Source organism: Hippopotamus amphibius, chromosome 12, assembly GCF_030028045.1.
Source record: "Hippopotamus amphibius kiboko isolate mHipAmp2 chromosome 12, mHipAmp2.hap2, whole genome shotgun sequence".
In the NCBI taxonomy this organism is placed as follows: domain Eukaryota; kingdom Metazoa; phylum Chordata; class Mammalia; order Artiodactyla; family Hippopotamidae; genus Hippopotamus; species Hippopotamus amphibius.
Genome location: NC_080197.1, coordinates 59543645 through 59557752, shown reverse-complemented (window position 1 = coordinate 59557752; position 14108 = coordinate 59543645). Strand labels below are relative to the sequence as shown.

The following is a 14108-nucleotide window of genomic DNA, read 5'->3' as shown; positions in this document are numbered from 1 at the left end:
TAACCTAGGATAAATATCTAGGAGCAGAGATACTAGATCATAGTATAGTTGTGATTCTAACTTTTTAAGAAACTGCAAGCAGTTTTCCATAGAGTTGGTAGCATTTCACACCCCTACCAGAAATGTGTATGGTATCAATCTTTTTCGTTTTCCCTATGTGACTGAGTATCTCATTGTGATTTTAATTTGTTGGGCTGATAGGCCGTTGTGTATCTTCTTGGTGAAGTATCTAAGTCTTTTGCCCTTTTTCAAATTAGGTCACTTGTCCTTTTGTTGCCGAGTCGTAGGATTTCTTTATGTATTTTGGATATGAGAACTTTGACAGATTTATGTGCTGTGAATTATTTTCTTCTAGTCTGTGGATTTCAGTGAACTTCAGTGTTTTTAATGCGCAGTTTTGTAGAACATCGAGTCGTGTATAGATTGTGTGACGAAGTCTGTAATCCGTAAATGTCAGCGCTTATTGAGACTTAACATTATTGCAGCTCAGCATCAGGGTTTTGCGTTTCCACAGCCAATTAATTGCAGGGCCTTTGCCTGAAAGTAGAGTCATTTAGAAAGTTGTTGTATCTCAGCTTCCTTCAAAGGAAATGTATCCAAGATGATCCAAGACGACTGGTCTCATCCTACATCACAGATGGCAACAGCAGGGGATACAGTGGCCATTATTTTACTTGCTTCCACATGAAACCTGAATGTCCTAGAGACATGGCAGGTCCAACTCCAAACACATAGAGAAGAATGCAAAGGTGCATGCAAATTAAGGTCATTAGCCAGCTTGTTTTGCCTTATGAAACATATGAAAATAGTTGCTACCCATGGCACGAAACATCTGTTGAAATGAGGTTTACAACTTGAATGCTTTGAGGTGGACTGTTTCTAAAACCCAGGATTGCCTGGTGGGGAAGCAGATGGGCAGTTTAGACAGTCTTATACTAACTCATTATTTCTTCTGAAACACAGGCTTAATTTGGAAATTCAAAGGCAGTGTTTTGAGATATACAACTTCAGAAGCATAATGTTGGCCACTTCTGAAAACTTTGTTTGCTCTTGCTCAGAGATAGGTCAGGAGGAGGACAGAGCCTTATTTCTTAATATAGTTAACACAGAGAATTTCGAAAAATTGAATCTTTACTAGTGTTCTAAGTATTAAGATTAATTTTTAAAAATTCCTAAATATGTTAGAAATAGTTTAAAAATATATTATCCTCCTTGTGGGCCTCATAAACACTGTCAAGCTTAGTTGAGAAATGTTATTTTTGCAGAAAGTATTCTTACAGAATAAATGTTACCTGGGTAATTTTCCACATAATTGAAGCTTTTCAAGCTTTTTCCCTGAAAAAAGATTTATAATTAGATTTTGTACTTTTCACATGTATTAGCATTATTTTCATGGCTCAGAATTTCTTCAGGCTACTGAGATGCAAAACTGTTGGTCTTTTAAAATAAGAAGCACCAGATTTCTGTGTGTTTTGGACACCAGAGTATCTGCTGTTAATTTTCCTGGCTGTTAGTGATTTTTTTTTTTAAAGTGGCAGCTATTAATATGCCTCCATCTAGCAGAGCTTCCTACCCTCATTTAATTTTTGTTTTTTAATCATCTGTGGGCTGAGAAAACAGTCGAGCTTGTGAGAATTCTGTATAAATTCAGAGCCCACTGTCTGAGTGGAGTGTGAGGATTTGCCACATGAATAAAGGGCATGGATATCAACATCTATTTTGGTTGTTCCAAAGATTTCAACCTATTTTCTGGTTCTTGGCTGTCTTTCAGAGGGTGTGGATTGTTGAATAAGTAATCTGTTACTAAGTAACTTAAAATGTTACCTAGGTATTTGTCTCGCTTTCATCATTCCAGAGAGGAGAATTTGGAAGTTACTGGGAAGCAGATTCCAGTTAAGTAGAGAGACAAATATGTTTAATTTCACAAACGTGTATAGTGAGTGGAACCCTGTCCTGTGAGTCTGATCTCAGCTCCACGAATAACCGTTTATCCACTGAAATCCTCTGGACGTCAGTGTCCTCCTGATCTCAGACCTGCTTGTAGGGTCCTGAGGTTCTGTGGCTCCCTTTCCAGGGCTTCCATTGCTTGTAGCCCGGGCAGAGGCTCACTGGAGAGGTGATGACTGATGGCTGGGAGGGTGGACCGAGTGGCCTCTTTTAACGTGAATGATTCTGTGACTCACTTCTCGAAGATGATTCACTTGCATCTACCGAGGTTAATTTTAAATATTCAAGGGCAGTAATGGTTTAGTTGCTGCCACCTGTTTTGGGCTGCTCTCCCATTTTCACGCGTCACGAGTTGAGAACGTCCTTCTCAGAAGCCATCGTTTTCCCTCTGCTTCCCTCAGGCCCCAAGTTGAAAGCTGGTAAAAGTTTATGAAATGAATTAAGGGAAAAGAGGGTTACAAATTGTCATATTAAGCGGGTTATAAATTCTCTTTATAGCAGCAACGGAGTCGCTAAGAAAGACGCTAATTCAAGGACAACTCCGTGGCTTGCCGTTTCAGGTAAAAAGCAAACAAAAAGACCCAAACCTCTGTGATATGTGTTTACTGTGGGGAAGTTGTCCAGTTGGTGTAAGATTTTGTTAAGCTAAGTTATATAATCATTTTAGTCATAAAATTAAGCAACCGACTTAGAAAAAGTGTTCTGGTGGACTTTGTTTTCTTATGCACTGAAAGCATTTAGCAACACAGGAGGGGAGAATGCACATGGGTGAGTGGCTCCTAGTAACATCTTTCAGAGAGGAAGCATTTCAGAACTGTATCTATGAGCAAAGGGCCAGTTTGCTAGTCTACAGCACCTCCTTTCTGAGACTCTTGGTGTGGGCTTTGATGGTTGCCCTCTCTTTCCTCTATCTGAATTAAACTTTCAACTCCTTTCTGTCCGAATATCTCAAGATATCCATAGTCGTGTTAAATGTATTTCTTTCCCTTATGACACTTGGTGAATTTCTCCTTTCTGTTCATAAATGAAGAACATAAGGAACAGCAAGGTTGGCACTGGAGGGAAGGGGCTGGAGGAGAAGAGAGAGAGGGTGATATTTGCATGTATCTGTTTCCAGGCATAATGCAGGCACATCTGTTTAAACAGAAAAAAAAAAATTCATGTAGAAGATTAAGCTAGGCAGTGTGCCTAAAAAGCCCTTTACAATAAGTTGAACTGGAAAAATCTCCATAATCATCTCAAGAACACAAATTTTCTGTTGCTATGTAACTGATAGATATGTATCTACCTCTTGGACAGACGTCACAGCTGTAAAATTTTCACAAGCACCATTTTCACTACCCTGAGTTATGTCTCCAACAAGCTTCTTTGGTCTCTGCTTAAAGGTTTCAGTGACAAAGTCATTCAGTTTCCTGTTCCTGATCTTTGGATTTCATTCCTAGATCAAGTAATGGGAAAAATGCAATGAGAGGTTTACCATTACAAACGTGTTCCCTTCATGTAAAATACAAGATAAAGAACTAGTCAGTTTTCTCCTCCTCAGGTAGCATCACATCTTAAATCTAATGTGTTTCATATCTTGACTCTTCCATCATTCTGTCTTTGAATGCACTCCACCATTTTTCTCATGACAGAGCTATTTAGATGAGGAATTTCCTCACTACGATCCCTTGTGCTGCACAGATAGAATTCATCAACCTCTCCAGGAACAATTGGTAAGTTTAAGATTTTTGAAACTATTTAAGTGCCAATTGTGAATCTACTACTATGCCAACATAGAAAGCTAAGTCCAAGATGTGTTAGTAAGTTAGAATCCTAAACTGTACTTTTTCTTGAGCAATTATCAGATGAAGAAAGATACCTATTTTTTTTCTTTAGCATGTGCACACACAAATTCTGATAGGCCCTAGGAAATGGTACTGTTTAAAACTTTCTGATCACAGTGTCATGAAGAAGAATTATATAACTAAACTTGCCCCTCAGCCATATCTCTTTTCTCAAAGACTTGGTTTATGTGAAAGTGTTGATTATTGGGAATTGGTGTTATCATTCTGTTAAATTATTGAAGAGTGATCTTTAGTAAGAATTACATTTTTACTCATAACGTATATATCTTTTGATCCAAAGCATGAAAACTTTGTTACGCGATGTCATTTATTTCCTTCTCCATCTCTCTCGCGGGAGAACAGTGATATTCTTTCTAATTTTGGAGATGAAGAGAGTAGATTGTGAAATATGTTACAGCTCTTTGGAAAGCTAATAGTACTTTATTTTCTGTTCAGAAGCAGTGCTGCCATAAACGATACAGTGGTCAAGAAGCAAGAATACATCAGCTACCCCTGACCTTCAGACATACGTGCTGGTACTCGCCTCTGCTGGGTAAGCATGCCTAGACCATTTCCTGTACCCTCTCAGACACAGCTGGGAGTGGGGTTCTTTTTGAGAGCTAAAATAATTCATCACAATTATATAGCAAAAGTTGTTGAAAACTTAGATGTTTATCCCTGAATTCAGTCAGTCAACTTATATTTGAGCATCTATCTGTGCCAGGCACTATTTCATGTATAATAAAGAGGAAGTCCTAAAGTAGCTCACAGATTATTAAGGAAATAAGACCTGGGTTCAGAGAAGGCTCGGAAGAAGAAACGGGTGTTGAACCAGGCATGGAAAGATGGATTGCATTTGGAAAAGCAAAAAGCATGGGAAAAGTATTCCAGATGGGGAGAATGACATGAGGGGGGAAAAAAGAATGCAAAAGCGTTAAGTGTTTGGAGAAGAGTCCAAGCTGGATAAGTCACTTTGGATATAAGAGGAATTGGGTCAGGATACAGTAGGATGTGAGTTTGGAGCATGTTGCAGGTCACATCGTGGACTATTGCTCAGTGCCAGTCTAAGGAGCATGAACTTTATCTTAGGAAATGTTCAAAGCGGTGGCATCTCTCATCACAACCTGGATGTGCTTGAAAGCAAAAGTTTTAATGGTTGATTCCGAAATGACAAAAGAAATGGGAAGATTATCAAAATAAATTTAAGAAGGAATAAAAAGAAAGTAGAGTGATTTGTGGATTATTTCAACTAGAAGAGGGAAAACTGCTACCCCTACTGAGTGGCCAGTTTGTTTCAGACAATAGATGAGTGCTTTATACCCACGCTAACTCAGTGATCGTGACCACACTATGGTAGCACTCAAAGAGGGCCCTGTATGTGGCAGGCACAGTTCTCTGCTCTCAGAACTGTATGTTCACGTACCTATTAATTCATTTAATCCTCACCATATCCCTGTGAGGTAGATGCTCATGTAATTCCCATTTTAAAGATGAGGAAACAGAAATTTGAGTTAGTACTTTGCCTAAGGTCATGTGTTTTATACGTAAGTAAACTGAGGCTCAGAGTTGGCTTAGTTATTTTTTAATTAATTAACTAATTAATTTATTGGCTGCGTTGGGTCTTTGTTGCTGCATGCAGGCTTTCTCTAGTTGCAGTGAGCAGGGGCTACTCTTCGTTGTGGTGCACGGGCTCCTCTTCGTTGTGGTGCACGGGCTCCTCATTTTGGTGGCTTCTCTTGTTGCGGAGCACAGGCTTTAGGTGTGCGAGCTTCAGTAGTTGTGGCTCGAGGGCTCAATAGTTGTGGCTCACGGGCTCTAGAGCACAGGCTCAGTAGTTGTGGTGCACAGGCTTAGTTGCTTTGAGGCATGTGGGATCTTCCCGGACCAGGGCTCGAACCTGTGTCCCCTGCATTGGCAGGCAGATTCTTAACCACTGTGCCACCAGGGAAGTCCCAGCTTATTTATTCAAGATCATACGCTTGGTATGTGGCAGGGTCAGAATTTGAACTAAAAGATTGATTTCCAAAGCCTATGTTTTTTTTCTTTCTATTCAATTCTGCTGTTTCCTACACTCAGAAGAACATAAGACAGTTTTCCTCAAAAAAAAAAAATTGTCTCCCTATTTCCTGCACTCTTTAATGGGTTCCAATCACAATGTCAAACTGTTTTCTCTTCAGAAGTTGGTAAACTGTTTCCGTAAAGAGCCAGATAGTAAATATTTGAGGCTTTGGATGCTGTATGGTTTCTGCAGCAACTACTCAGCTTTGCTGTTGTAGCACCCGAGCAACCTTGGACGATACTGAATGAATGAGTGTGGCTGTGTTCCAATAAAACTCTCTTTACAAAAACAGGCGGCTGGCTGGATTTTGCCCTCTGGCAGCAAATTATTGTTGACCCCTCTAGTTGCTTACTAGGCGACAGTTTCTGTTTTCCCTCCTCCACCCCTAACCCTTGCTTAAAAAAAAAAAAAGGCATTTCTACCCCTTATAACTAGGCATCAAAATTTAAGGGGTGGGGGGTTGTTAATGTTAAAATGTTAATTGAATTGAATTGACTTTTGCTTTTTCTGAAATGGTCTAATCTCCCAAGAGGGAAAGAAATAATATGTGTATAAAACTTGAACCATTAATTTCTATTTTATTCTTTCCTGTTCTACTGCAGATGCCTTGCATCTGGCTAGCCTCACAGCAGTTCCAAGACGAGAACTGACACCTTTCTCATGTGTAGCCAACCAGATACATGCTTCTTGTGAAAGGCCCAGATATGGAGAAATAGAGGCTGGTGCTTTGGGTGTGACTGGAAGACACAAGTAAGTTAAAAGGGCAAGATATACTTAGCCTAATTTTCGTAGGTGGCCAATTCCTACTGCCTAACCTTTTAATCAGTTAGATTTTCATATCTTGATATCATGACATCTTTATTGTGGAATTTTTATTGTGTAACTTCTCTAACTTTCTGAAAATTGACAATTTTAAAACAGAGATACCTCTATGCTTTTCTCTGTAGCTCTTTTAATTTCATAATATCCATTCTAAAGTGTAAAAGACAATTTAGACTACTTCAAATGTTTCCCAGTTTTTAAGAATATACCATGTACTGCTAAGGTAACTTATTCAGCTGGGTTTTTTTTTTTTTAATTAATTTATTTTATTTTTGGCTGTATTGGGTCTTCGTTGCTGTGTGCGGGCTTCTCATTGCAGTGGCTTCTCTTGTTGCAGGGCATGGGCTCTGAGTGCACGGGCTTCAGTAGTTGTGGCACATGGGCTCAGTAGTTGTGGCTTGCGGGCTCTAGAGCACAGGCTCAGTAGTTGTGGCTCACGGGCTTAGTTGCTCCACAGCATGTGGGATCTTCCCGGACCAGGGCTTGAACCCGTGTCCCCTGCATTGGCAGGCGGATTCTTAACCACTGTGCCACCAGGGAAGTCCTCAGCTAGGTTTTGATCATGTTTCAGTTCCTTCACACTCCAGGTGAACAAGTCTTTGGGAATCTATCCCTGTGCTTGCACCCACCCTCTCCCAAAGCTCACCTGCGCTCACTCACCTTTCTGAGTACACAGAACGCTCTTCCTTAGGAGAAGCTCACCTGCGCTCACTCACCTTTCTGAGTACACAGAACGCTCTTCCTTAGGAGAAGCTCACCTGCGCTCACTCACCTTTCTGAGTACACAGAATGATCTTCCTTAGGAGAAGTTCAGAAGTGCCGGTGGGGTTTGTGAGCACCGTCCACCCCAATGAAATTTCCACCCTGTGTTACAGGTTGGGAAGCAAGACTTTGAATTGCAAATACATCATTTTCATTTGGGGCTAGATTCTCTGTGTTTATAACCTCTCTCTGATTGACCTTGGAGCTCTTTTTTATTATGTCTCACTTAAGACATGAACTTAATTAGAAATTTGGTGAAATTGGGGCAGGGAAGGGGAACTATATGATAGATTGGTATCTGCTGAAATTTGCAGTTTTTCCACCTGTGGTAAGGAACTTCACTGTCTATTAGCAGGTGCCCAGGCCCTACAGCTGGTCCCCACCCAGGAACAGATCTTTCAGGTTGCATCAGGATGAATAATGACCTAAGTATGGAAGTGAGTATTGGACTATATTTCAACTTCATTTGTAGCTCTACCATATCCTGACTCTTCTATGGGTATTCTTTTTTTTTTTTGAAATGTTATAGAGACTCTTATGGCAAGTGCAAATCTTATAGCACAAAGTTCAGATGCATGAGAAATGTCAACTTTTGATGGCATTTGGGGGGATTTCTACCCCTTCAATAGTTTAAACTCAAGGGTATATAACCAAAAGGAGCTTCTGATGAAGTGTGCTGAACTTTTTTGTTTGAGAGGCAGGCTGGTTGGGACTTTAATTCACTATTGGCTGTAAGGAGTCTCAGGTCTCCTTGATTCTCTAAGAATTAAGGTCAAGGCTAGATGATCTTTGAGGTGCTGGTACTTTGCTGTACAAAGTAAGGCAATGCCCAAAGAGCACCCATTGCTGCAGTTAGGTGCTAATAGTATTTTTCTACCTAAAAGAGAATACCAAGTAGCTGTGGGCACTTAGGCAAAAACCCCAGGTCATGGAGACATGCCTGGAGCTCCTTCCTTGGGCAGCAGTGTGAGCCTGAGGGAGTATGATCTTCTCAATCAAATGGAGTAACCGTTCTGTTTCAGAATCTGGAAATCCATCACTCTTTGGGTATTTTTTAAAAGGTTTATTGTAATATAATTCTCATACCAAACAGTTCATCAATTTAAATTGTTCAATTAAATGTTTTAAAAAATATTCAGTTGTGCGGCCGTCACCACAATCAACTGTAGAACATTTTGATTCCCCTAGAGAGAAACCTCATACCTGTTAGCAGTCTATCTCATCCCCCCCACCCCCACCCCCACCCCACCGCACCCTGTGCAGCTGCTAATCTGCTTTCTGCCTCTATAGACTTGCCTATTCTGGACATCCTGTAAAAATGGAATCATACAATCCACAACCTCTTGTGACTGGCTTCTTTTCTTAGTATAATGTTTTCAAGGTTCATCCGTGTTGTAGCATGTTATCAGCACTTCATTCCTTTTTATGACTGGATAGAACTCCAGTGTGTGAATATCTCACCTCTTGTTCATCCATTCACCAATGATAAGCGCTTGGGTTGTTTCTACTTTTTGGCTGTCGTGAGTAATGGCACTAGGAACATCAGTGTAAAACATTTTGTGTAAACTTATGTTTTCAGTTCTTTTGGGCATATATTTAGGAGTAGAATTATTGCGTCATATGGTCACTCTTTGCTTAACACTTGAGGAACTGCAAAACAGATCTCCAAAGCAGCTCCATCATTTTACATTCCCACCAGTAATGTATGGGGATTTCAATTTCTTCACATCCTTGTCAACACTTGTCTTTTTTTAATTCAATTAAATTTTATTTTTTAAATTTCTGTTTTATATTGGAGCATAGTTGATTAACAATGTTGTGTTAGTTTCAGGTGTACAGCAAAGTGATTCAGTTATACGTATACATGTGTCTATTCTTTTCTGTCTGTCTTTTTGATTATAGGCATCTTAGTGGATGTGAAGTGGTAGCTTGGTGTGGTTTTGATATGCATTTCCTTAATGACAGGTGATGCTGAGCATTTTTCATGTACTCGTTGGCCATATGTATATCTTCCTTAGAGACATGTCCACCCAGATCTGTGGCCCATTATAAAAAATGAGGTTATTTTTTTAAATTGAGTTGTATGAGTTGTTCTTGCTCTTTTAAGTGTGTGTATCTGACATTTTTTCTGTTCCTTAGTACCCCATCCTAGTGAGTATCTAAGAAAAGGAGAGAAAAAGGAAATGAATCTATTTTGCTGTTACTTAGCAGTTCTTGTAAAGCTTTAATAAAGGAAGTTGAGCTTGGAACCTTACAGGATGTTTGGTTATTAGTAATTTCCCTTTTATCTGGTACTGATTTCACCAAGAAGGGGGAAGGAACCAACATCAGTTGTGCACCAGGTACTTTGTAGGAAAGCATTTCCACATGCCACGGTACTAATTCTCTCTCCAGCTTTGGTTAAATATTCTCTGCTTCTACAAATGAGGCAACTGAAGTTCAGAGAGGTTGAGTAACTTAACTAGGATCACTCAACTAGTAAGTAGCAAACCTGGGATTCAAATTCAGGGTTTATCTAGCTTCAGAGATTAATTCCTTCTTACAACTCCTCTTAGAACGCTGAATTTAGACATTTCAAGTGTAATAATTACTCACAGTTACCTTGAAAGTAGTTTTTTGGCTAAGAAATAAATGTGCTTCCTTATACATCTAAAAGGAGCTCCTAATTCACTCTCATTACGATAGGTGACCGAGTTATTTTGTATTGACACCTGTGAAGAAATAGGAGCTAACAGAGATCCCAAGACAAACGCCTGCCCAATGCGCCTGCGGAAATGTATAGATTCCCTGAAGGTCTTCCTGCTGCCTCTGTGCCATTTCTTCCATAGGCCCCAGGACCCAGTCTGTCAGCTGCACTCTGTGGCTGTTCCCACCATGTTCCACCGTTTCCCTTTCCCTCTGCTCCACTGAGGAATCCGTGCTGCCCATTTACGCCCTCATGCCTATCCCTGGAGTGAATCCGCACTTCCTAGCCCTCATACCCCTCACGCCCATCTCCTAAACAAACAGAAGGCTCTCCTTCGACAATGCTTATCTAAGCATTCTCCTTAATAAGAATTTGAATGAAATATGAAGTTAAAATTACAAAGCATATAATCCGTGTTTATCCCAGCAACCCATAAATCATTGTGTTTTCTTAACTCTTTGGCTTCAAACTCTTGGAATTTCATCACTTGTGAGGGCCTTCAAAACAAACAACTTGCCCTGGTAGTCAGGCTCTTCTCTAATCTGGTCGCAACCTAACTTTCCATCCTTCCCATTCCCACCTGATGGTTGTCCCTAAATGTCAGCCAAACCGGTGTTCTGTATTGTTGGAATAGATGACACAAAGCGGTTTATGCTGTTTTCTCTGCCCCTAAACACTTTTACTTCTCCACTTGTCAAAATCTCTTTGACTGTCAAGGCCCATTCCAAAAACCAAGTGTTCCATAAAACCTTTTGTGGTAGCGAGAAATATTTACATTCAAGCATCTTTAGCCCTTCTTGAGATGGAAATCATAAATGGATTAGAAGTCGAGAGATGAGGGTTTTCCCCATTTCTACCTCTCTGCAACTATGGAAGAGTCTTGTGGTTCCGCCTCAGTTTCCTCACTTCTCAGCTATCCCACTCAGGAAAATATAAGTTTACTCTTTTCTTTTACACCCAATAGTAACTCTGTGCTCCTCTCACCTGTATTTTGTTTACATTGTAGTTCTTTGTTTTCTTTCTTTCTTTTTTTTTTTAAACTTTATTTATTTATTGGCTGTGTTGAGTCTTTGTTGCTGTGCGGGCTTTCTCTAGTTGTGGCGAGCAGGGGCTACTCTTCATTGCGGTGCGCTGGCTTCTCATTGTGGTGGCTTCTCTGCTTGCTGAGCATGGGCTCTAGGCACGCGGGCTTCAGTAGTTGTGGCACATGGGCTTAGTTGCTCCATGGCATGTGGGATCTTCCCGGACCAGGGATTGGTGTCCCCTGTATTGGCAGGTGGATTTGTAACCACTCTGCCACTAGGGAAGTCCCTCTTTGTTTTCTTATATGTGTTCCTGTATCAGGTTATAAATTTGGTGTACAGTGCCTTTGGCTGTTAACCAGTGTACATCTAGCATCCTGAATAGATCTGGATGAATAGAATACAGTAGCTGCTCCGTAAATATTTGTTGAATCCTTATTTACTTATTAATTTTTGTACTCCCTGTAGGGTCTATGTAACATGTTGAGAGTTGAGCACCCAGTGAGCTTGTTGAATTGATAGTCTTGCCCTATTGCTTTCTGACTGGTATTCCTGAGAAATTGAGATTTATTTTTTTTATTCCTCTTCCATATTCATAGAGGAAGCTATATTCTAGCATCTTTTTCAGAAACTACAGTATGAGAGAAGAGTGAACATTAGTATTCATAAGGGGGTCTTTGGGTGACCAAAGGACTCTAACAAGATTAATATCTCAAAAAGAACTTCTTAGTAAAATAATTTGGGGTCCAGTTTGGGACATTCTTGGGGAGAACAAAGCTACTTTACTGACCCAGTGAAACCTATTTATTTGGGATATTTTAGTGTAAAGAGGAGAAAGGGAAATAACTTATTTCCAATCTCTGTCTTTTAGAGACGTAGACTAAAATATTTATGAAAAAAATGTTTACAGTATCTAGGATATGCTTCAAAACAATGTCGAGGTAGGTTTAGTGGGTGACAGTGTAGCTGCAACGAGGTGGGCCATAGGTTGATAATTGTTGAATCTGCAGAATGGGTACACAAAGGGTAATTATTCTGTTCTGTCTGCTGTTGTATTTATTTGAAATATTTCCCAGTAATGACTTAGAATTTTTAGCCACATAGCATAGGCTTCGGAATTAAGCAGGTGTGGGTTTAAGCTGGCTGTTACTTATTAGCTGTGTGAACTTCGACAAGTGACCTAACCTGTTTCAGTTTGTGTGTGTCTCTTGTGAAACAGAGATATTACTTTGCAGAGTTCTTTTCAGAATTCAAACACATATGTATACATAAACATATATTATGCATATATATATACTTATACATATCTGCGGTGGCTAAGTTCTAGCCTAACCAGTCCATGGAAACACACCAAGTAGGTCGTAGTTACAGGAAAGACAAATCTGGGTGCTCTGTTTCCCCACTTGCTGATGAATAGGAAGGCCTTTTTGATTCATGGGCTCCCTTCTCAACATTTCCAAGAATCTCTATACGGGTGCCTACCAGTATATCCCAGTGTCCTTCCAACCTCACCAACTCGTAGTTCCCAGGGAAGGACACTTAACCTCCTGAGGGATTGCTGGAGAAGGTAGCTGGTTTCACCACTCACATCTCTGCAGTCCTTTCTGTTTGTTGTCCACACCGCTCACAGGCCCTGCCTGCTCCGCTGCTGACCTCCTTGGAGCGCTGTGCCTGGACCTTGGGTTGATCTCCTCTCCCTGGTCAGTAGGGAGATGACTCTCCCTTCTTACTTCAGCGCTTTCAGAGCAGGGTCCTACTGGGGTGTTGGGTGGACTCCTTGTGATGCAGCTATTAAAATTAGCCTCTATTTCTAAAGCAGATAGATAACCCCGCAGAGCTGGGGAGCACAGCCTCCCACGGAATCAGGTACTGCTGTTCCTTCAGCAGCTAGACCAACTTTCCCACTTCTTCCTCACCCCTGGCAATTTCTCTCTGGAGCTCAGTTGTTTCTCCTTATAATCTTTCTTTGCTTATTCACTGCTCCCACCGTTGGGTCTGAATAGCAACCAAAGGCTTTCCGGGCCTTCGCAAAACTGGACTTGTCATTAGCTACCTGTGTGTGTCCCCAAACAGTCCAAGAATTAAGAAGCTTCCTGAAAATTGTATGACAGTGAAACTGATTCTCCCCTCTACCTACTCCAATCTCAGATTTGATCCCAGCAAGACACTTTGTAACCTATGTAAAGTGCCTGGTTCCTAGTAAACACTCAAAACATAGCAACTGTAACTATCACCTAGAATCAGAGTTATCAGCAGTGTGAAGCTCAGAGAACACAGGTCAGAGGAAAAGAAGATAAAATTCTGTTTTCCCTCTGGCTGTTAAAAAAAAAAATCACATACACTAAATATTAAGTGTTTTGCCATCCCTTTGAGGTCTGCTTCATGTCATTACATGTTTTTGCCTGAGATGTACTATCACTAGGAGACGATGATTTATGAGGCAAAGGACAGAATCAATTTTAAAATATCTCGGAAGATTTTCTGGCCATTGTCTGTCCTGTTCTCTCAAGCTGTGCGTGGGTGCAGCTTTAATAATCTTGGAGAATAAATAACGTTGCAAAACTGAGACATGTAGAAGTTGGCTGATAACTATATTACAGATGAACCTCAAAGTGGTCGGTGTGTCCTGTAGATCTGAAGGGATGGTATCCTTTTAGTTCGAAATTGGAAAAAAAAAACTTGTGAAGAAATTTAGTTTTATTTAAGTTACAGCAGTTGTAATTGTTTGACATTCAATTTTACATTCTTTTATTTTTAGAACATTGAAACCAACTCCAAGTCAAGGGCATTTTTTTTTTAAAGTTAGAATAAAATAAGCCTATATAGACTCCTTTTGTTCAGTTTTTCTTCTTTTCTCAGAAAATCACATGAATTTATTTGAGTAGTGTCAATTGTCTAAAATGGATCTAAAAGTAAAAATTACATTGATAACATGAATGTTTTTTAGTGGAAGGGTTTCTGATCATAAAAATCTGTGGATAAAA

At 40.1% G+C, this 14108-nt stretch overlaps 1 protein-coding gene across 1 annotated transcript in view; it reads left to right on the top strand.

Moving 5' to 3' along the window:
- The window catches only part of IRAG2 (inositol 1,4,5-triphosphate receptor associated 2), a 96702-nt gene that overhangs the window by 52803 nt on the left and 29791 nt on the right, over window positions 1–14108 (top strand). Inside the window, 5 exon segments of the mRNA XM_057702199.1 lie at window positions 2446–2507; window positions 3582–3662; window positions 4230–4326; window positions 6435–6582; window positions 7772–7853. Of these exon segments, the coding sequence (XP_057558182.1) occupies window positions 2446–2507; window positions 3582–3662; window positions 4230–4326; window positions 6435–6582; window positions 7772–7853 (470 nt within the window).